Source organism: Nomia melanderi, chromosome 3 (assembly GCF_051020985.1).
Source record: "Nomia melanderi isolate GNS246 chromosome 3, iyNomMela1, whole genome shotgun sequence".
NCBI lineage: Eukaryota > Metazoa > Arthropoda > Insecta > Hymenoptera > Halictidae > Nomia > Nomia melanderi.
In genome coordinates this window covers 23043937-23068833 of record NC_135001.1, presented here as the reverse complement: position 1 = coordinate 23068833, position 24897 = coordinate 23043937, and the positions used below count along the sequence as shown (strand labels likewise).

The 24897-nt window shown below is 46.2% G+C and overlaps 1 protein-coding gene across 1 annotated transcript in view; it reads right to left on the bottom strand.

The window, feature by feature from the left end:
- The window catches only part of dlp (glypican dally-like), a 57785-nt gene that overhangs the window by 3216 nt on the left and 29672 nt on the right, over positions 1-24897 (bottom strand). Inside the window, exons 2-5 of the mRNA XM_076365948.1 lie at positions 6346-6516; positions 3094-3236; positions 514-762; positions 203-371 (exon numbers count right to left, since the gene is read on the bottom strand). Coding sequence (XP_076222063.1) covers positions 203-371; positions 514-762; positions 3094-3236; positions 6346-6516 — 732 coding nt within the window. The remainder of the gene's footprint in view (positions 1-202; positions 372-513; positions 763-3093; positions 3237-6345; positions 6517-24897) is intronic.

The following is a 24897-nucleotide window of genomic DNA, read 5'->3' as shown; positions in this document are numbered from 1 at the left end:
GAATCCGAGCGTCGCAATTAGAACGGGCGCGGCGGAGGAAGCTCGGCGCGGCCCTTCCGCGGATCGAGAAACGAATCAGAACGGAACGTCCGCGACGCGCGTTCCGCTCCGCTCGCGACGCGACGCGACGCGGTGCGTCGATCGCGCATCGAACCGCGCGAGCCTATAATTACAGCGGAACAATGGACGGGAAATTACTCACCGACAAAGTGATTCCATTCAGCGTCCAGTGCCGCATGCTGCGCCAAGCAACCCTTCATCACGTTGGCGCACATGTCGCCGCACGCCAGCACGTTCCCCGTTATCCCGCTGCACGACGGGCAGACCGTCATTCTGGTGAATGCAGCTGCACAGTCCGTGGACGGCTTCAACTGCGAACACAAAACGATTTTCCAGCTGTCTCGGCTTTACGCGACGCGACACCGTCGACTGCTCCGAGCTGGCCGGCTCTCGTGACGAGTCGAAATTCACGGTTTCCCGCGCGTTTCGCTAGGGAGACGAGTCGAGCCTCACCGTTTGCATGTTCTTCAGGATGTCCGCGGCCACCGTCAGAGCTTGGCTGAACGCCCTGGTCGCGACGAACGATCTCTTGATCTGAACGCCCAGTTTCTGGGGCACGTCGCCGAACGGTCTCATCTCCTTCATACTGTCCCCTACGCACTCCAGATACTTGTTGTCGAACTTGTACTGACTGTTCAGCACCGTGAACATCTTCAGGTAGAGGGTATTGTAGAAGTTGTCCATGGCATCGTTCAAGTTCACCTGGAACACAACGGTGGTTCATCGACGTGCTCGATCGGCATGAAATACGGAGATAGTTAACACTAAAACTGACAGACGGGTCAAATGACCCATGCCTGATGTCTTTTTGTAATTATTAGAAAGGTGACGAATGTTTCTCTGAGAAATTATTAAAGATATTCATTTAACACTACGTAAATTGAAGTGTAAATCGATTAACCCTTTGCGGACGGATGTCGGCATTTCGATGAGATGAAATATTCATGTTTGGGAGATTAGCTCGCGAACAGATGATTTAATTAGTCGAATAGCAAGAGATCGGACCGCAGTTTTCTTTTCTATTAATTAAGCAGTTGATAAAGGTTAAAGTCTGATGCACTCTTGTGTAAAAGGTTAAAGTCTGATGCACTCTTGGAGTTTAAGCGAAATTGTCAAAAGTCAATTGAACTGCTCGGTAGTTTTAGCGTTAATCGTTATTCGGAACATCTCGAGTAACGTTTCACTATAGTTTCGCCTCGAGCACTCGAGACGGCAGCGCGTTTCCACCGACCGAAAAGGGAAAACAAAGAACGGTTGTCCGGGATTACCGGTTCATAGACTACCCCTATAGTTTCCGATCCGGGCTAATAATCGAGCGCGCGCTCGAAGGGCTAATCCTGCAATCCGGCGGACGTATTATCGAGTCGGCGCGTCGGCGAGGCGTCGCGACGAAACGGACAGAAGTGAAAGAGAGAACCGATGAAACGACGGGATACAATTCGCCGACGGAATATCTATATCTATTGATATCTATATCTGATATATGGAATATCTTTATCTATGGATATCTATATGTATCTATATATATCTATATTTATCTATATCTATCTATATATATCTATATTTATCTATATCTATCTATATATATCTATATTTATCTATATCTATCTATATCTATCTATATCTATCCATGTCTTATATATGGAATATCTATACCTATGGAATATCTATATCTATAGATATCTATATCTATGGATATCTATATTTATGGATATCTATATTTATGGATATCTATATCTATGGATATCTCTATCTATAGATATTTATATCTATCTATATCTTATATATGGAATATCTATATCTATGGAATATTTATATCTATAGATATTTATATCTATCTATATCTTATATATGGAATATCTATATCTATATCTATCTATATCTTATATATGGAATATTTATATCTATAGATATCTATATTTATGGATATCTATATCTATCTATATCTCATATATGGAATATCTATATCTATCTATATCTATGCTCGGCTCGCGATACGCTCGCAACGTCGCTGGCCGACGCGGCACTCGATGCGAACGGACGGGCTCCGCAAAAGGGTGAAAGGGAAAGCACGCGGGTAGGGGATGGACATAAGTAACGTAGGACGCGTCCTCCGGTCTTTGAAAATCGAGCCAGCCCGCCGCTATCGATCCGGTCTATCTCGCTACTCTTCCGGCGACGCGGCGTCGCATAGTGCTGTACTCGCCCGATCTGGCCGGACAAAAGTCCATTGTAAACATTTCACCTAAACCGAAAAGTTGCTGCTGCTTGGGGTAGCTGAATATGTATGGAACAATGTCCTATAAACTTTGGTTTCCTCGGAGCATTCGGAAAATGCTGAGTTATCCTGGAAGTTGGACATTTCTCGACTACCGTTCTCTTCAAATTTCACGTAATATTCTTCAAGTTTCGAGGAAATTGTATGGATTTTTCTTTTGTATCAAAGATTTCAGATAAGCACGGACTGCACCTTTAAACCTTATCGGACGAAGATTCTTTGAAATGTACGAAACCTTCGAGAGATAAAGATAAATTATATATCAGTTGCTTAATTAACACTTCGACTGCTACGCAAACACTCATCAAAACTCCCATGTACTCAAAACAGTTTTCTCCATTAACCAGAAACCGAGAAATCAAGATTCTTCTTAATAATTGCTCCAGTATCTTTCTCATATCTCATATATCCAACAAAATTCGGTTCGTTCGATACGCCACGAAAAAAATTAATGCCCACGTTTCTGTAAAAAATGTCACCCGAATTCGGATGACGTGGCAGTCAAAGTGTTAATAGAAAAAAGGGTAGCTACGTGATGATCTCGTGTGATCTACGTGAGATTAGATTCTCACATTTTCGAAATGAATTCATCGACCGTCTCTTAATTATTTCGACCGTTCGTCTTCGCCGAAATTTCGGGTCAGATCTGTACGAGCGAAGACAGTGCCCGGCGTAGAAGCGAGAGAAACGAGCTCGGTCGATCGCGTTTCGCGACCCTAATAACGGCTTTGTCGCGAGTGTACACAAAAACTCACCGTCCCCTTGGCGTAATAGTTCTCCAGTTCCTTGAACAGATCCATGAAGACGTACGAGTTCTGCTCGTACAGCGTACCGTACGTTCTCCTGTACATTTCGTGGAAGATACTCTTGCTGTCCGCCAGCAGTTGTTTGAAGAAACCTGAGAAAAGCGAAAAGAATGCGTAAGAAGTGCTAGAAACGATACTTCCGTTGGAACATGTTATCGTAACGGCTATACTTTATTACCCTAACCTAAACCGTCTGCGTTCGATTTCGTTGAAAACACTCCGTTTTTAACCGTTCGCATTCGACAGCTGATTCTTAGTCACCACCTGATTGGATATAGTAAAATTATAAAGTCCTACGATCATATTAACCCTTTCAGGACGAATATCGACATTTCAGCAAGATCAAATTTCCATATTATATTTGGAAGAGTAAGTCGCAAACAAATGATTCAATTACTCAAACAGCAAGGGATCAATGTATAATGTCTTTCCTTGCTATCGTTTAAGTAATCGATATATAATTTAACTTCATCTGCTGAAGAAACGAAACAGCTTCGTTCCTCAGAACGCGTGTTTTCTCATTAGATTATTACAAAAATAACAGGTGTTTCTCTGAGAAATCGTTAAAGAGATTCATTGAACAATACGTAAACCTAATTATAGATGAACCAACGTTTCGATGGTCGCACTCTTGAAGTTTCAATAGAGGAATTGCAAAAAGTCTGAGACGCACCCTTCGAGTGCAAAGGGTTAAGTACACGGAAGCGAGCGAGGTCTGTTCGATCTTTCGAGTTGAGAGGGTCGCGGAACGCCGAAAGGAAAGTTGGTTAAGAACGACGTCTCGCGTTCCCGTCGGTTCGAATCGGCAATTGCGGTCGAGCCACCCTCCTGCGACCGTGCGGACCTTCGCGCCCCGAAGCCGGTTCTTATCGTTGCTTTAGCCGCGAAGAATGTGATTATAATTCCTTTTAACGACGTTGAGGGAACGAGAAGCGGCGAGCCCTCGCGCGACGGATTCGTCGGCAGCAACGTTCACGCCCCCGACAAAGAGCCCACCAGACGGTCGCCTCTCCTCTCCTCTCCTCGCCGCGCGTCGCTCGGCGACACGTTGTTCCGCTTCGCGCGAAAGGGGAACCGAGTAAGTACGTACTTTGTAGTTACGTGCGCCGGCAACCGCCGCGCGGAACTTTGTCGGAGATTTGAATTCGAGGCGCGCCCGCCTATTATTCGCCGGGGACGCGAACGCTTTCCCCGTTCTCCGTGAAAAATCCCGACAAAGCCACTTTAATCGGGCTCTGCCTCTCGAGCGCCGCGCGCGAAAATCGTTCGATTCCCGAACGAGACGACGAACCGAGCCAGGAATCCGATCGATGCCCGACCGACGATCGGAAGGGTCGTCCGACCCTCCCTACCGTCGCGTCCACCTCCGTCCATTGTGCAGCCAACTATTTACTCTGTCGGAGTGGAGTGTAGATTAATGAGGAGACAGTAAAACACAATTCACACTCACGTTTTGCGTTCGCGGAAGTATCAAAATCTGGTATTTATTCGTACCTTTATACGGTTGTACGATGTACTTTTTCGAGTAATGCGTCGGCGGTACGATGCTCCAGTTAACACATTGCGTACCGGTTAATTTTCAGAAAACTATATTGTGATGGCAATTTTTACTGAGGTCAACTTATATCACCATACATAGAAAAACTCAGATATATTGTTATATAATATATTTTAAATAGATAATCAATTCGAATCAAATGTTATATATTTTCAATGCCGTGGTAATTAGCGAAGTTACATAGCTAAGTGTCTTTATAGAAACGAGATTTCTCGTTACCAGTGCGCAATGTCTTAGTGGAATCTCCAAATGCCGTTTTTCTACTGTTCCAATCGAAAGTCGGATGTCGCTCGTCTGCTGCTGTACCCGCGCGCCGAAAATGCTCCAAATATGCTTAAATGCCGTCCGCCACATTCCTCTGTTTTACCGAGGTTTATACCCGGTCCAAGACAGAGAACCGCGGACGGACAAATCGACGAAGTCGCTACGACTCTCTTCGCGTTTCGCGGCGCTGAAATATCTGCGTTTGGAGCTGTCTCTTTCTCGTCCCACCTGCTCCTTCCGTCCGTCCCTCCGCTCGCGGCTCCTTCGACTCGTCCACTTTCCGTCCCGATTCTCTTCTCCCTCTGTCGCCGGCTGCGTCACCGCACTCGCATCGCGGCAAGTGGAGAGCGAAGTGGGTAGGTAGCTAGATGCGGCTAGGCAGCGGCGGCTCAAAGGGAAACGACGCCCGATGGAGAGGGCGGCGCGGGCGCGAGAAAGATCGAGCGTCGCCGGTGGCAGGTGCCGCGAACTCCCGCGCCAGGTAATTTCATTAACGAGAATCATTAGGGCCCGTTGCACCGTGCAGGTTTTCACCGCGGCGTCGTCTAATTTTCGCGGCGTCGGCCAAAGCGACCAACACGGCCGGTCCTCGGTTCGTTTCGTCGTTCGCTCGTTAGTCGACTCGCTGCGTACCGTTCGGACGCTTTCGATCGTTTCTGTGTACGGTTTAAGGTATGCTGGCAACGGAGAAATCGGAGATACTAGGGAAACGTAACGTCGTTTAACTCTTTGATCGCCGCACGATTTTAACCTCTTAGGCGCGGCTGAATTTTGCGCGGGGCTGTTTCTCTGTACGGCAGGAACTTAAACTTCGTACATGCATCAATTTGAGAAATATTCGAACAAAACAGTTTTGTGCCTCGATGTAAGTGTGATTCCTCGTCGAGTTAGCTTCACAAAATATGCTCTCTATATCATCAAAAGACGTTAAAATATTTCTAATGGAAAACTGCCGAGTGCAAAGGGTTAAAATGATGCTAATTCTTTCAGCGATGAATTATCCACTTTTTCAGATACATATGTAATTCTTGCTCGTGTTGCTTTACAATTTGTAGGTGCATATAAATTATAAAACAAATCTTAACATATCATAGGTGCATTTGGCCTGCGTTAGACGAGTATACACTTCATTATTTTATTTCATTGCGAGCATTATCTGAGATGTCTCAAATTAAGTTCCACAGTTAACAGGTTAAAACTCTCTTCGAATCGTGCTATTTTAATCGACAAAATGATCGAGCTAACAGCAAAATAATCTGAACCGATGATACTTCGTGGTCCACCCTGTATACGGTATAGTATCTACTTAGCCGCGTTCCACGGCACCTATGGCCGCGAAATCGATTAAAGTCGCGAAAGTCTAGGGAGGCGGTACTCACCGTGAAACCTCGTCGCTCTCGTCGACAGGATCTGATGAAGTCGCTGAAGAGTTTCTTTGGTGGCTTTCTCGTGTTTGTTACGTGCCCTCGCCTGTAATCTCACCTCCATGTCCGCGGAGCAGCAGACCTCTCCGCCGCTCCTCACGCTGCCGCATATTTTCAGTTCCTTTGCTGGAAAAACGAACGAAAAACGAGATTAAAGCAGCGTTCAAACCAATTTCAAACGAGGTTAACCCTTAACCCCTTGCTGTACAATAACGAGTGAGATTCATGATGGAAATTTCTAGACTAATTTAACAACGATCGATGTTATTTATAACTACTTTGCTATTACCATTGTATCATCTTCAAATAAAATTTCCACTTGAAGAATGGACAATTTTGTTGCATTTCAAAATTGTCGATAGTAAAATGGTACGCGAGGTTAGTGGCGAAAGTAAATAGTACGTCAAGGGGTCAAAATGCCGAGTGAGGTCCTATAGGGAGCCCAGAGAGCATTTATCCTTAATAATTTTCTAAGTAATTTTTTGTAATTTCTCATATTTTATATTTTCTCTTTTTCCATCAAGTATTGCGGATGATTTGTCTATTCTAAAAACACCGTTATCTTGTTTTTAACTACGTGCTGATCTCTTGCTGTTCGAGTAATTAAATCATTTTCAAATTTCTTTAAACTAAAAAAAATTGTTAGTATTCATCCGAAAATTTAAACGTCCTTCAAGCTCCGGATAGATTCAAGAATACAAAACTCAAACATTTCTATCCATACGGATACAATATTTTAAACGAGATTCCACCTAGAGACCTCTTAAACACAGTTAAACATTCCGAATTTGTTAATAACAATCAACTGAAAACTTCCGATAGTTTTCCGAGCATATAACTCCAATCTGCTTTGTATTCATATATTTTCTACTCCAAAATGTCACAAAATCCTGCAGTTATCCAGCAGCTTCGGATTTTTCGTATCCTTGGTTCCGTTCCCGAAACGTTTCGAGCAAAAGGTCCTTCTCCTCTTTGTTTCCGTTCCAAACAGCCGGAGCCGGTGGATAAACTCGACTCGAAATTTTCCAAGTTCGTCTTCGCGAGTTTGAAACGGATGGCCGACCCGCCGCCCGCGCTCCCCAAGAAAACAGTGGGGCGCGGCGTTTATTTGTGCTCGAACGAATCGTGATTACACGAAACTCCGACGCGGGCGCAGCTTCCGTGATTTACGGCAGATACGGCTAATTCGTTTCCCCGTTACTTTCCCGGCCCGCCGCTTCCGGGAAGCCGGCGGACGGATTTCCCGGGAAGCTGCTCGCGGTCGCGATCATCTCGAAAAATTGATTCTCGCGTGGTCGACACACCGAACAAAGCCGCCTTGCGCCCTCCCCCGTCCCCGAGCGCTCCTCCTCGTCGGGCAAATTCAATTTGCTCGGGTTAGAGAGATGACGTTTCGTCGGACTCGGTCGGATTTCAAAACGCGCCCGCCACGCGACGAAATCGCTTCCCGACGTCTCGATGAAAGGATCGCAGCTCGAGGCGGCGAGGCGAGATCAATTCGAACTCGTTTAACTCCTTGTCCTATGATTTATTTCTTAACCGGTTAACTGTGGAATTTAGTTGGAAAAACTAAAAACTGGTCATGAGTGTAATAAAGTTGAAAGATGGTGTAGTCGTCGAACGCAGGACGAATGCATGTAGAGTATATTTTAAGAATTATAGGATCATGTTAAGCTTTACGATGACGTGTATACTCGTCAAACACAGTTAACTGGTTAATCGAAAATAATCTGGTGGTAGACTCTTTTTCGTTTCGTTCGTTTTCTCGGAAAGTTACGATATAGTTAAACTATGAGTCTTTATGTAAATTTATGGCTTTATTAAAAATTCGAATCCTTCTCATCTTCTTAGAATAATCCTTCTTGTTGTCTAAGTTTTCGTACCTCAAAGTTGTAACGGAAGAATTCGAATATTTAACACTGGATGAATATTCAATGTTCGAAATGATTTTGGAAATTAATAGTCTCGTTTGGATATTATAATGAATGTGTGAAGTAATAAATATTATATATGTGTAAACATATTTCTAATATATTATAATATATCTTATATATTATTTCTAATATATATCTAATATATTTCGAACAAATATTCCGCCGCGAGCAACAAACGTTTGCCTCAGGTCACTCTGACCTTGATTCGCCCGCCGCGCGAGTGCCGAAGCGAGTGTCTTCCAAGGATTAAAGAAATAATAGCAGCAGCGAGGAAACTTTCCAGCCTCGTAAATGCAATCTAGTTTCCAAGAACCGGGGTAGCGACGACGTCAGCGTGTACACGAAGGGGATCGAGGGTGGCTTCGAGTTGTTTCCTTTCATTCGCGGGAAACACATCCAACTTCGTGTTGCACTATTTTCCAGACACTTTGCATCGGACAATGGAACGAGATTGAAATGGAATTTCCTCGGGTAAATCGAGTAAACCGAACCTGGACAGATCTCCCAGCAAAGACGTTCTCGTTTAACTCGGTCCGAACGAGTCGCGAACCCCTCTTTTATACCAACGGTGCACGAGTGTGTTATCCGGGACCATGGGGAATCACCGAAAACAATGACGTCCGGTTATCGCATAGCTATAGTCCGACAGAGAAGACTTCGCTTGTCTTGAAAGCGAAAAAGTCAGGGAAGGAAACTGGAACGCGACGAAGTGAGGTGTTAACGATAGAAAATAAAATTTATAATATCACCAACTTCATTCTCTATCGTTTCATCTTGCTTCGTTGCCTTCGGTGTTCTTTCAATTTCCTTGCCTCGCTGACTTTTCAACTTTTACCAGCGAAGTCTTTCTCAGAGCATCGCGGTTTAACCCTTTGTAGTCCGAAGTGCTCTTGGTTTCTCACTTAGAGGTTCGCGTCGATGTTAGTTGATTCAATTACAGCTTAATATGATGCTCTATTTATTTATTCAAGAATATTCGGGAGTCACTGAAATGTTATCTTTAACACTAGAACTACCAGATGGGTCAAAGTGACCCATTCCTGATGTCTTTTTATACAATTACCGAGAAGGTACAGATGCTTCTCCGAGAAATCGTTAAAGGAGCTGATTTAATAGTACCCACGCTGGAATATAAAACAATTGAAATCTTAATAAATACACAGTTGTAAGTTTTAGAAAGAAATTTGAAATAGTCAGTTCGAGTGCTTGGTAGTTCTAGTGTTAAATGGTACGCACAATGGTGACACAATTTTTAACGTAATCTGGAACATTCATTTCCTCGGCGATGTATCGAAGTTTTATTGGATGTACGAGGCAGATAAGGAAGATAGTAGTGTAATCGTTACGAAGAATATTGACTCTACTTTCTGGTTTATTAAGAAAACTGTTCCGATTGCATGGGAGCTTTGATGAGTGTTTACCCGGCAGTCAAAGTGTTAACAGTTTCGACTGCACGTCACCAGAACCCGGATGACACCATTCTTAACGTAATCTAGAACATTCATTTTCTCGGCGACGTATCGAAGTTTTATTGGATCTATGAGATATAAGGGAAGTAATAAAGTAATCGTTACGAAGAATCTTGATTCTAGTTTCTGGTTTATCAAGAAAACTGCTTCGATTGCACGGGAGTTTTGATGGTTATTTTCTTGGCAGTCAAAGTGTTAACAGGCGACACCATTCTTAACGTAATCTAGAACATTTATTTTCTCGGCGACGTATCGAAGTTTTATTGAATCTATGAGATATAAGGGAAGTAATAAAGTAATCGTTACGAAGAATCTTGATTCTAGTTTCTGGTTTATCAAGAAAACTGCTTCGATTGCACGGGAGTTTCGATGAGTGTTTACCCGGCAGTCAAAGTGTCAAGGAAGTTAATTTCCAACGAATCGCGACTCCGCTGTCGCGTCGGCTCCGGTTCGAGCGTGCCAGCCAGCCAGCCAGCCAGCAGTCTCCCCTTTATTTCCAACCCCTCGCGACTCGCTCGTCCTCAACTTTCAAACGCGGCGTAAAAGTAATCCTGATTCGTTTCCGCGGGATTGACCGTGTCGCCTGGGCTTTCTCCCACCTCGTTTCCACGTCCCCTTTCCCTGCTTCCTCCACTTCCGTCGTTCCCTTTCCCGTAGCTACCTGTCCCAACGTCGTCGGATCGATGCGACACGTTAACGAAGAAAATAATTCGCGACGGCCGCCTCGCCGCGGAAATACGAGCTCGAGTTCGGCTCGAGTTCCTCTTCGAAACGCGAACCCTTTTATTTCCGATATCTTAACGATGGGATGGAACGCTTGGACGACTTTCCTAAGGCCCTGTTGGATTACCAATCCACGTTATACGAAGCACTGTAAGCGATGGGTTTAAGTTCTTCAAGGTTTCGTTGCAAACGTTGCACTTGAACACAAAGTGAAAAACGCTCAGAGCTATCGTTCGTAGCGGTGTTCAGCGCAAGTTTCAACGTGTATGATCGGGGTGTATAAGGGTAATATTTCACAGAACTATAAGTTGAAGTTACTAAACATAAATTCCTTTGGTAACTTGCGCGATTACTCGTTGACTTTAACCCTTAGCAGTCCTGTGTCTAGTCCGACTCGACATTCCATTTTATTGCAACCTCTACCTGTTTTAACAATTTTTTCTATATTTATCTGTAGTATCACAATTGTACCATTTAACCCTTTGCACTCGAGAATATTTTTCTCGACAAATATTCATTATTTTCTGATGAAATATCAATGATATGTTTTACAACTAACATAAAGGAATACCTTGCATAAATTAAGTGACAGAACCATTTTATTTCGATGTTCCATGTGTTGATGCGTTACATAAAAATTTAATATTGAATTCTAAATTTTATCAGTTTCATTTGTCAAATCAAATAGCGACTGAAAGGCGCCTCTCGATTGCAAAGGGTTAACCCTTTGCGGACGAATGTCGACATTTCGATCAAACGAAATGTTCATATTTGGAATACTAAGTTGCAACCGAATGACTTAATTACTTAAATAGCAAGTGACCAGTGTATAGTTCCCTTTTTACTGTTTAAGCATTCGATGTATAATTTAGCTTCAAATGTTCCAAGCTTTGTCTACTTTAAAGAGTCTTCGTCGGCAAAGGGTTAAAGGTAACATTTCAATGACTCTCAAATATTCCTGAATAAATAAATGGAGCGTCGTATTAACCTGTAATTGAATCAACTAACGTCGACGTGAACCTCAAAGCGAGTGCACGTCTTCCACTCCAAAGTCTCCAACGACCATAACTCTTTATTTCCAATCGGGTGGCTCTCAATCGCGGGCTAGCGACGCGGGGTGGTTTTTCCGCAGGCCGAACCTAACTTTCCTTTCCCGATAAATTGCTCGAATGCCGGCGAACGTGAAACCCTAGACGAGAAAGACGAGGCATTCGACGAACCGCCGTTGAAAGCCCTTCGCGGCAGACAACGAGACGCGACCCTCGTCGGCGGAGCCTTGCACCGCGCGGCTCGAATCCTCGAGTACGCGCGTATTCGCGTCGGCAGACGGAGTCGCATCGCGACGCACCGCGCCGTTTGTTAACGTCCCGACGTCGCTAAGACGCCGGGATTTCCGTCGCGACAAGCTTCCTTCCTTCCGTGCCGAGTCGCATTCACCGGCGACACTCCATCGACCGGATACCTCTTTTTCCGTTGTCGTTGTCGTCGTTGTCGTCGCCGAACAGACTGTTTTGGCAATCCAGTTGGATAAAAGTTCCAATTGGTATGTAACTCATGAAAATAAATGAAAAGCTAGATTTTCTTGAGAAACGATGTATAATATAGATATTGAATGGTTTGTGTTTAACCTTTTGCACTCGAGAGGTGACTCTCAGTCACCATACAATTTGATATACCAGAAACATAAAGTCTTACATATAACATTAAGCTTCTTACAATCCATGAATTTTTGAAACATTGAAATAGTAACTTTGCTTCTTAATTTATGTACATCCCCTTATTCAATTTGTCTTAAAGGATGTCGTCTGTAACTCATTGGAAACTGTTGAATATTTCTAGTGAAAAACTTCCGAGTGCTAAGGGTTAATAAAAAAAACGTAAGTAAAGAAATTGTAAGGATTAAGAGATTTGTTGGTATGTTCATTGGTCTTTGAAAACATTGACAAATTTTAACTGCAAATATTTGCAATTCTGCATAATCTTATGATGTTTCTTTAGACGTAAATATCGAAATCATAAGGTGGTAAGTAGAAAAATTGCAATAGGAGCTCGCATTGCTTAATCAAAAATATATAGAAGAATATGATTCTATATGTTACAATTTTTTTACTTATACTCTTTCATTAAATTAAATAAACTAAACCGTTCAATAGAATTATCAATTCTCATTGACATTACCCATCGTTTCTTAAGAAAAAGCTGCTATTTATTCATCAGTTACACATCGATCTCGACTTTCGCCCTACCAGATCGCCGAAACAGACCACTGTGCGCTGACGATCGCAGAACCAGCGAATGTTCACGCGAGACAAACAACCTTCCATACGAGCAGATTTCCTCGTTTCCTCGAAAAGCTGCTGGAGATATTATTTTTCCACGAGCGAGCGCTGCCGATCGCCGTCGCGCTCGTTCCAGCGTACAAAAATAACTGCTGCATCGAGTAACAATTTCGAAGGTAAGAGAATCAACTCCCCTTTGTACGCACCGGACGTCGCGTCTGAAACGCTAAACTTAGATCGGGGACCGGTGATCGATTCGTTCGATGCGCGCGTACGTGCCGCACGCGAGGAACGTACGTCGGATGAGTTTCACGGTCGATCGATTCCGGATTAACTCCACCGTGAACGCTCGCAGATTCGTTTTCATAGTTTTCGCTGTCCTTTTTTTTGTATTTTTTTTAGACGAAAGGTCAACTCGTGCACCGCGTTATCGATTAGCCGGGTCCACGGTGCGGAGTCCCCTTCGAAAATAGTCGGGGAACGCGACGACGGACCGTTGGGAATATTCGTCTCGTCGCGCGACGGCTCGAAACAGGGAGAGATCGATATGATCGGCGGAACGACCGATAATCGGGAAATTCTCGGGACGAGGACGAGGACGTGGACGCGTCGGAATGTGATTATCGGCGTTTCTCCTCGTGAAAATCGCGACGCAGCCTTCGCCGATCGAAACGAGCGACGACGATTCGCAACGTATCCGCCGGAGGATTCGATTCGGCGACCGGCGCGGCGCACGCGGGCGAGGAAGGGTTGCGATTCGATTAGAGATCACCGCTGGGAAGGCTGGCAGCCGGCGAGCGTTCGCCGACGGCAGCCAGATGTGGCAATATTCCGGGGGATATTTACCATTTAAGGAAATTGGAAGGTGGAGAGGATCGCAACGATCAACCGTGTGAATCGGGAACTGTTTTTTCCTTCTCGATGAAGGTTTCGAGATCGTAGTGGAAACAGCGAAGTGTTTTCTAGAAAATAATCAACTTTTATCGACGTTTCCAAGGGAAAAGCTCGTTACGCTTTTCTGGTACTTTTCTCTTATGTATATAATATTATATGTATATAATATATGTATATAATATTTATTACTTCACACATTCATTATAATATCTAAACGAGACTATCAACCCCTTGGCGTACTATTTATTTTCGTTACTAAGCTCATGTACCATTTTACTATCGACATTGTAATAAATACAACAAAATTGTCCATTCTACTTCAGCTGGAAATTTCATTTGATAATACATTGATAATAGCAAAATAGTTGTTTGCCTTCCGTGGGTAATGAACAACATTGACTCTTGTTAAATTAGTTTAGAAATCTTCATCACTCGTCTCACTCGTCATTGTACGGCAAGGGGTTAATGATAGAAAATAAAATTCATACTGTTGAGAATGAGCATGAAGTATATTTTTAAATCTTCATCGCGAGTCTCACTCGTCACTGTACGGCAAGGGGTTAATTGTACGAAAAGTTCCTCGATTTCGACGTGGAAACGATGTTCTCTAGCTTCGGTGCAGGAGAGATAAAGAGACTGCGTAAACGGAGGCAGACAGCCGGAAGAACGGGGAAAAATGGAGAAAATCGAAGGCGGGAGACGGATGGAGACGGTTGGACTCTCTCTCTCTCTCTCTCTCTCTGTCTCTCTCTCTCTCTGCATCCGAGAGGGTGGTAGTCGGAAAACGAGGATGGTCGGGAGAAGTCCCGGTCCGAGGCGAGGCGGACGGATGGTCCGACCAGCCTATCGGGAAAACTATTTCCCTCTGCGGGTTATTTTTCCGCGCTTTCCATTATGTAGAATGATGTTGCGCCGTGCGGCCCGCTCGTAGAGTGACGTACCCGACGCACGCGTGCTTTCCGAGCGTCGGCCATTACGGGATCCTGCCGCGAATCCCCATTAAATATTTACGAGCGAGCCGAATCGGCCCCGAGTGGCAGCTTGGAAACGCTGCTCGCTTCTTGGCCGTGTTTGCGCGAGACCGATCCCTTCGCTGGTTACTCTCGTTGCTCTCGTTGCTCGTCTCGCGTCGCCAGATTCGGACAAAACCCTGGCCAAACGAAACCGAGGAGTTGGGATTTATCACGGAGGTCACGCTCTGTTAACCTTCTCGCGTTTCGCGGATTCAATGCAACTCGATGCTTTCAATAACACGGGACAGAAAGGAGTTTTAATGAAAGGAGTCGATCGTTGCGATAGGGGCTTTGTATTCTATTAATTTAGGGCGTGCAGACACTGAGAGTTCGGATGTTCCCTTATCGGGCATGCTGAAATTGTAACTTGTGCGTTACAATAGTATTTTTTCATAATACATTGTGTATTCGTGTTTCCTAGACAATCTAAGCGCACCGCGAAATTATAGTCTCCTTAATTAATACTTTGACTGCCACGTGAACACTCACCAAAACTCCCATGTACTCGAAACAGTGTTCTCCATTAACTAGAAACTGAGAAATCAAGATTCTTCTTAATAATTGCTCCACTATCTTTCTTATATCTCACATATCCAACAAAATTCGGTTCGTTGATACGTCACGAAAAAAATTAATGTCCACGTTTCTGTAAAAAATAATGTCACCCGAATTCGGAACTACCCTAAAATTATTCGATTTTCCACGCATCCAAATTTTCTACTCTGAAGGAACATAAAAGATCAAAGAAATGTTCCATTTCCTATTTTCGCTAGAAATACTATAAAAATTAGTTGCAGTTGCTGACACATTACGAAACAACCTGGAGTGCTAAGGGTTAATTTATTTTTAATAATATCGACGTCCGCATAGTTATCTCAATTTAAACGATGTCTCGCAAAGCGATATTACAGGACTAGATTAACGTTACCCGACACAAGTGCCCTCGGTACCCGCGTAATTATCCGACTTCAAACATCGATAACAAGGAAACAAAATGAAACATCGGAAAAACAGATATTACATTACAATACAATTATTTCCCTATGAAATCACATGAACTGTATTTACAACATCACGGAAATCGACGTTTGATCGTCGAGTGTTCCGTCCCGCCGTGCGTCGCGCCGGAATAAACGATAAAACAGATAAAAGGGAGGAGTAGGGGCGACGGTGCAGCCGTGGAAACGCCAGCGAAAGTCTCGCCGCGCCAACCGACAGCAGCGGCGTGCAACGGATTTAGGGTGTTTTAGGGCGAAGCTTAGAGAATGGGGTGAGAAGACGACATAGGGTTGCTAGGAGACACCCTCTTCCACGCGTTATATCGCATTACCCTACGCGACTCGTAGGGGACGGTGAATCGGTTGCGCGAGGCCGAGACTCGTTTCCTTGCCGTGGTTCGAGGGTGTCTGCTCGGGTCGCGACAAACTCGTGCCCGAACACACCATCTTCCCCGACCTTCGCTGGCCACGCGACGGCCGAGCGCGTTCCGCTCCAGTTCACTCGGCTCCTCGGTTTCCTCTCGATCGTTCCTCGTTGGATCACCGATTTGCGTTTGCATTCATATTGCTGCGCTGGGTGGGTCCAGCTCGCCCGCGAGATAATTATCTACTCAAAGTTATTACAGTTCTATTTACAATTCCTTACAAATTTACAATATTGTAGTGAATGTTTGAATGAGTAGGAGACGCGCGTTCCGCTCCAGTTCGCTCGGCTCCTCGGTTTCCTCTCGATCGTTCCTCGTTGGATCACCGATCCGAGTTTACATTCATATTGCTGCGCTGGGTGGGTCCAGCTCGCCCGCGAGATAATTATCTACTCAACGTTCTCACAGTTCTGTTTACGATTCTTCGCAAATGTTGTACAATATTGTAGTGAATGTCTGAATGAGTACGAACGCGTGAATGAGTGAGGACGAAGGGGATAGAGCGACAGGTGAAAGATGCGAATGGTAATGAAACACAATCCACGCACGTTTTGTATTCGCGGAAGTATCAAATCTGGTATCTATTAGTATTTTTATACAGCGCGGTTGTACGGTGTAGTTTTTCGGAGTGGCGCGTCAGCGGTTCGCTGGTTCAGTTAATAGTGGAATCTCGAGACGCCGTTTTTCTACTGTTACAGTTGAAAGTCGAATGTCGTTTGTCTACTGTTCCGAAGTCGCTACAGTATGAAGAATGAAAGAATGCGAGTGAGTGTTGATAAATACGAGTGCCAGGAGAGAACGAGCGTTAGTTAGTTGAGCGGCGTCAAATAGAGGAATAATACGTTTACAAAGAGATTGCTACAATATAGTCTTTACGATACGTCCTTTCTTCACGTACGCTCGAAGACTGCTCGCTTGTCTTCGCTTACTCTGGCCGACTCCTTAGCGACTAGCTTATTTCAACCGCCTTCGGGTCCTAAGGGTTGGTTCAGCCGTGCGTGCTGGAGGGACGAGTTCGATGCATCGCAACCTCGTCAGTTCGATGTACAACAATATCTAATGATTCAATGTTTTCGGGCGTCTTCGACAAAACCACCCCCGAACTCTGAGTCACGACGATCGGATGCATATCTGAAGCTTGGTCATCCTTTCCCCTCGATATTTTAACAGAATGCAGCTTTCGCGTCAGCTCCATCGACCCATAGGCTAAAAGTACACAGGGGTAAGACTCTTCCACGATGTTCGGGCCACCTCGGCTTTCGACGCTAGGTCATTATTGGCGCGCGGCAGTAACAAAGGACGGAAGCGGGACTGGACGCGATGAAGTGAAACGTAACGATAGAAAACAAAATTCCCTATGGTTGTTCCCTGTAGTCCTTTGTTAGTGTCGCGCGCCAATAATGACCATGCGTCGAAAGTCGAGGTGGCCCGAGCGTCGTGAGTGGAAGAGTCCCCTTGGCCCTCTGGACTTTCAGCTTGGTGATCGATGGAGCTAACGTGAGAGGCGTATCCTGTATAAATAGCCGAATTGCAAGCAGCAACAGCATTCGAATTCTATACCTAGTACCGAAGCTCTGTCGAACTGCTTAGGGAGCTTTGTATTTACGCTGTCGTCGCTAATAATTATATATATTGTATTTAACCGTGCGACTTCAGCACTGAAATACACTTACATATTACTACATTTCGTCTCATCGATATTTCCACCCAGTATACAACACTCGCCTCGCGATACGGAAACGCTGGCAAGAGAAAAAAACGAAAAGCTAGTCCCTAGGAAGAACCGAGCCGACCGGGCAATGCGAACATCGGACGAACTCGATCTGATCCCGAGAGGAACAGGCAAGGGGTAACGAAAAGGGCGCGCCGGCATAGCTCGGGTCGGACTAACAGGTGGCCCATAAAACAGCGAAGCTTTCGATAAGCCTATCGCAGCAGCGGCATCATCGTCGCTCGACGAGCGATGCTTCCCTTTATTAGAATATTCGAACCTCTTCCCCCGATTCCATGAGCATTCCCGAATGACCCCGCAAGATCGGTCATCCCTCCTAGCCCTGTTACCAGGAAGTAACCAGGAAGTAACCAGGAAGCAGCCGAAAGTCGGCGTTCCTGTATCCGGTATTCTATATCGGGCATTCCTCAGGCAGTCGCCCTACGCGTTGTTTCAACGGCAAACCGTATCTCCGCTCGGACGGCTGTTAAAATAAATACGTCTCGTTACATAGTTTGAAACGAGGAGTTTTATTTCGCGTGGAATACAACAAAGGGTCCGTCGACCCGTTCGACAAGCTCGCTATGTTTAGAAAACGGACGTTGTTGTCGTTTGGTCAGTGCTCCCGCGCCGGTTCCCGCGCCGGTTCCCGTGCCGCCGTCGATCTAAACTCGGAGCCCGACTATGGTAAACACAGACGTATTTTCCGCTCTATAAACCGCGCGGGAGGGTCCAGCCGGCGCGGAACGTTTATCCGAGTTTATCCGAGCGTAGGTGGAGATTCGATCCCGGAGTCCGCCGCGCCGCGTCGCGGAACTCGGAGCGCGTTCGCTGTACGCTCGTCGCTGAATACTGGTCTCGCCGCGTTACCCGGCGATCCTCGTGGAATCCTTCGGGAAACCGTCGCTCGCGGGAACGCTGGAAGCGGGCGACCTTAATTTAGCCGGCGACCGAATCGGGGTGGATCGGTGGTGCGCCGTGGCGACATACGGGCGCCCATTCGGTGAACCGATGAGGTCCACGCGTTAATATTTCATCCCGCGTCTTGGACGCCCCAGCGTCGAGCAAACACGCGCACGAACACGCGCGCAAACATCAGCGCGTCCGTGCCCGCGGTATATTTATTTTATTCGACCCCTCGCATTCGAGTAACGAGCTCTCCGTCGCCACCGAGCGTAATTTGAAACGCTCGCGGCGCGCTCTTTTCGCGTCCTCCTAAAACGTCTCGAGCTTCGAACGACGATTCGAAACTCGGTTTTTGGGAAGCGTCCTTTCCGAGGCAAATGCGAGAGGAAAAATGAAAATGTCGACGCGGGATGATGGACAATGGGGTACGCACGATCTGGCCGAAAGTTAGTTTACAAATTTTACTTGAACCGAAGAATCGTTGCTGTTTGAGATAGCTGAATATATATGGAACGATGTCCTAGAAATTTATTTATCCGAACACTTGAAAAGTTCTGAGCTATCCCAAAAGTTAGGCATTTTTCGACTATGCGTTTTGCTCAATCATTATATAAATATTATTTCATACAGTTGTAGAACTTCATGAATGATCTCGTCATAGATCGGTGTGCATCTATAATTTTCTACATCTCGTAAGATAATATTTCACAGAACTATAAGCTGAAGTTACTGAACATAAAATAAAACAAAAATAGTTGATTTTAATAATCAGTAAGAAGAAAACAAGAGAAAATCCTGAAAAATGTGATCCACCATATTACAATACAATTATCTCCCTACGAAACTACATAAATTTTTTCCTTTACAACACTAAAATCGGCGTTTGATCGTCGAGCGTTCCGTCCCACCGTGCGCCGCGGCGTTCGCCGAGTAAAAATGTTCACCTATAAATACACGTACGCTGCAACGAGTTCGAACGTATCTCGTCGGAACGCGACGCGTTTGGCCCTGACTTTCCCCGTATCGAAGATAAGCCATAGTCGAGTCGAAGTTGTTCGTTCGAGCGCGACGTCGCTCGACGCGCCAGCTCGTAACGGCTTCGACGGTTCGACGATTCGTCGGATCAGAACGAGCCAACGCGGATCGGCTGCCGCAGACGATCGGAACTTCCGACTTTCGTAACGCGCGTCGTTTGCGGTCGATCGTTCCGAAATCTCGATTGTTTAGTCCGCGTCCCAGCTTCCCGGACGGCGATCGCTCTTCCAACGATACGACCCGGTCCCTTGCGCCACGATAAATCGTTTTCACGACACCCGGTCTCGGAGATTTATGGTTCTCAATGTTTAAGGAACGACCGTCTCGACGAGGCACGGTCGCCGAACGACAGCCGAACGACCGCGATAACGCCGTCGGGATCGCGTTCCCGCGATACCGAGACCTCGCCACGTTTCTCTCGACAGCTTCCGTCGCGACGTACGATAGCTGCGACACGGCGTCTCCAAAAAATCCCGGAGCTGTCCAACTGTCTCTCCTCGAGCCAGTATCTTAACCCTTTGGGGCGCCTTACAGTCGTCACGTGATTCGACGCAGCAAACTTAGGAAATTTTCAATTCGATATTAAACCTTGTGTAATGTATCAACGCATAAAGCATCGAAGTAAAATAGTTCTGTCTCTTAATTTATAGAAGATGATCAATTGTGTTAGTTGCTAAAAATATCATTAATATTTAGTCAGAAAGTAATGAATATTTTTCATGAAAAATACTGTCGAGTGCAAAGGGTTGAAAACCGTTCCCCACTACCTCTACTCGAAAAACTACCCGAGACTACGTACCTGTGTAAGATCTATACTGCACTAAAATTGTCCCGATTAGGATAAGTAAGAGAACATTCAGTAGGACAACAGTATATAAACAAAGTGAGGAAACTTGAAAGTTATAAAATATATTCGTTCGATGGAATTATTGAAACTATTGAATACATTGTTAATTCATATTCATACGTGGATATTTATTAATTTTGCGCTGCATAGACTTTGTTACAATCATGAACATAAATTCGGCCCACAGAGGGTTAACTCAAAGAAAAATTGCAAGTGAATTGAGAAGCAAAGCGTTTTATCCCAATATTTCACACACTAATGCATCACATACAGTTGAATATTGAATATCAAATTTTATAGTTTCACTACATGTAATCAAGTGGTGACTGAGAGTCACCTCTCAAGTGCAAGGGGTTAGTATCGAAAGTGAGAAGAGAGAAGATGAAAGGTTTCAGGGCTGTTCTCGCAACGCGGAGCAAGCACGGGAAGGGTAAGTTTTCGCGAGGGGAGTGTCACCGTAGTGGCCGCGGGCCCCGATTTAGACACCCCAGCCGTATGGTTTCGATCGGAGGCGAATTCGGCGCGCGCGTGCCAGGCGAGCCGAGAAACGAAAGCAAAGCGGGTGGTCTCTCGCCTCGCGACAACTCGCTTACTTCACCGTCGGGAGATTCCATGCGGATCGGCTGACAGTCGCGATGCTCTCGAATCAACGAGGGTCGACGGCACTCGTCTGGGTTGGGTCTACCCGGAACGAGCGTATAATATCGTCGAGTTCGCACGGTGAGAACGATGAGATCATTCGCGTTCTATGAATCATCTTCGTCCGGCTCGCTCGCGTCGAGCGGAGACCGGCTCCGTAACTCCGAGCGCTTCGAGCCGTCCTTTCGACCTTTATCGGCCGCGGACGAGGGGATCGAGCAAAAATCGCGACGACGGACGAAGCGGGGAACGAGCAGAGGCGGCACGGCGCCAGGCAATTTTTTAATTGCCATCGAGTCGATGCGTCTTCCCACTCGAGCCTCGTTCCTCGGCGCGGCCGCCTCGACGAGGATGTTTCGAGTTGTGAGCCGCAACGTTGTTACCGGTAACCCGGTTCCGGCGCGCGGTACGTTCACCCTCGGAGCGGAACATCTCGTTGAGATAATGCATGCGCGAAAACCGTATCGATTCGCGTCTCCCGGTTGCTCGATCGTTACGGAGTGGCCGCGAGCGGAGAACAATGAAAGAGGGGAAGATAGCGCGCGGCATAATTCGAAGACCGTTCGCGTGGTCGTAGATGGGAACCGATTTGCGGGCGGCACCTAGCCGCGTCTAGCTGCGGGCAGCGCTCGCCCGACGGGGGTGGGAAAAGAATGGAACGCGCAGCGATTATCGAACGCGCCGCGCGGCGCGGCGTCTGCGAAACGGACAGACGCCACGACTAAAATGAACGCAGAAAGGAACGCGTGGCTCGCCGCTGCACCGGCACGCGTCGTCGGCTTTTGCGCGACCGGCTCCGGAGAAAGAGGAGACGAGCTGGGATCTCTAGAGGAAAATATCGCCGATTTCCCTACGATGTCGCGGCCGGTCTCCCGCGGGCAGCGTATCTCTCGTCGACGAACAACGACCCCGGCGTCTTTCCAGTTTTGCTCGGATGAAAGGGAGTTGCGACGCGTGTTCGCATCACCTGCCCAGCAGTTGCCAAGCCCGGTTGCAGCTGCGCTCCGCTGCGCGCGAGCCCGACCGACTGGACAACCGACGCGTAGGCTGTTTGCACGGTCCAGACGGGTGGAAGTCGGCTTTTAACGCGTTAAACGCCACGGAAATCTTACGCGTTTTCCCATAGAGTTTGTCTTTTGTAGCAAAGGAAAGCAGGGGCAATTATTAATTATTACAGTCATTTTTGGCTTTCGGGTGAGAGCCGTGTCTAATAGGAATATTTTCCCGACGTTTCGCCGGCATTGCATCTGGCTTCGTCAGGGGGCTAAGGCACACTGATACTGATACTGATCATTAATTATTTACAATCCTTGCAGTGCACTATTACCGACTTTGTTAGGTTATTAAACATCTTCATTCAACAGTGGTTGTCTTGTATGTTACGATTGTTTTCTAGTCATTCGGAAGCGTCGGTCACCAGTGACTGACATGGCGCTTGACGTGTTAACCTATAGTGGCTCCGTCGCTACCAATATATCATAGATCATACCCTATTGTATTACTAATCATTAAAGTAAATTGTTAAAGTTAAATTATGTGTATCACGTCTTTAAGAAAAATTAGAATTGAATCATCGAAAACTTCATTCCAATGTACTCGCGTAGAAAACAGCATTGTCAGAACTCTGCCGTGCAGAGAAACAGCCCCGCGAAAAATTCAGCCGCGCCTAAGAGGTTAAAATCGTGCGGCGATCAAAGCGTTAAACGACGTTACGTTTCTCTAGTATCTCCGATTTCTCCGTTGCAAACATACCCTAAACCGTACGCAGAAACGATCGAAAACGTCCGAACGGTACGCAGCGAGTCGACTAACGAGCGAACGACGAAACGAACCGAGGACTGCCCGTGTTGGTCGCTTTGGCCGACGCCGCGAAAATTAGACGACGCGGTGAAAACCTGCACAACCTGCAGGGAAACAGCCCCGCGCAAAATTCAGCCGCGCCTACAAGGTCAACAGTCTATCGTGCGATTCTTGCTGTTGAAAGTACCCAATGTGCGAGGAATAAGGTACTAATAATGTTTTCTGCCTCCGAGGATTCGAAAAGTGACGAGTTTGCCGAGTTTTGGAATTCGTGCATCTTTTATATGTTTTGGAAATGGAGTTTTCCTTTAGCGTCAAAGCTTTTCGAGTATTATATACCGTGTCTTTAATATTTCATTACCCTTTTACCGTGAATCTCGATGTAGATATCCACATTTTAATGGAATTAGTATATTATCGATGTTCCTTACGGTTGCTCTACTTCGGGAATGATTTTAGCTCTAGAATCGGATTCCAAACTACCCTTGCTGGAAATAGCTAATAGATTTGAAGCTACTCGATAATCTCTGCAAATATTTCTTCATGATATTAGCCCTTTGCACTCGAGAGGTGACTCTCAGTCACCATCTGATTTGACGCAGTAGAATTAGAAAATTTGTGTAATGCATCGGTGCGCGAAATATTGGGATAAAAAAGCTTTGTTTCTCAATTTACCTGTGATTTCTCTCTGAATTCATTTAAGAAGAACCATCGTCTTTGTCTAGCTGGAAAGTGTTAAGTATTGCTAACGAAAGGGTTACATAATTTCTAATCAAACGTACGAAACGCATATAATTCATACGAATAAATTCATTGTTATACAGCACATAATTACAGATAATTACATCGCATTCCCATATTCAGTTGTAAAGACTCGAATAAACCTGTTCTTAATTTCGGCCGCTGGAGCACCCCACTTTGGACGGGCCGCTCCGCACAAAAGTCCGGCGTTCCCTCGCGCGAAAGCCTCGGGCCTCGGTGTCGAATCGAGGAATTCTCGATACTCGTCGTCAGCTGCCTGGAATCCAGTCCTGCCCTTTCTCTCGTTTCAGGCCATTAAGATTTCATCCGAACGTCCCCCGCTAACGAGCGATCGGGACTCGGTCCGTGGGAATCTCTTTCGCTCACGAGGATCGGTTCCCCCCGAATCCGCGATCGAGTCTCCTCGGTGACCGCGGAAACGGCGTCGCGACACCCGAAAAGCCAGTCGGGATCGGTCGACCGCCGATTCCATTAGACTGCCGGTTACCGCAGTCGCCGCGAATCGAACGATCGATACTACTCGCGCGTCGGCAACGATTCCATCTCTCGAGAGTCATCGAACCGATAAACTCGCCGAGCATTTGCGTGAATCGTGGCGTCGCGTCTCGTCTCGTCTCGTCTCGTCTCGTCTCGTCTCGTCTCGAAAAAACGAACAACGCGAGGCTGGCGGTTCGAGTGGAGCGCGATCGAGAGACGAGGATCGAACGAATCGAAGGCGAAGTTTAAAAGACGAGAGGAAGTCTCCGGCGTTACGATACGAGAAAAAAACACCGTACGACGCGAGGCGCGAGGCGCTCGACCACCGGTTCTCCCGCCGCCCTTCTTTCTTCTCCTTTTTCTTCCCTTCGCTCGTTCTCTCCTCTTTTATTCCCGTCTCCCTCGAGCACGCTCGTCTCCCTGCTTCCACCCTTGTCCGTGCGTCGATGGTACGAGGTACTCGTTCGCTCGCTTATCGCTCGCTACTCGGTTACAGGCTGGCGGCAAACGGCCAGCCCGCGTCGCGTTTCATCCTCGTTCGTCGCGAGGATCGACGCGTAACCGGGGAAGTTTAGACGGACCTGATTAGCGTTTG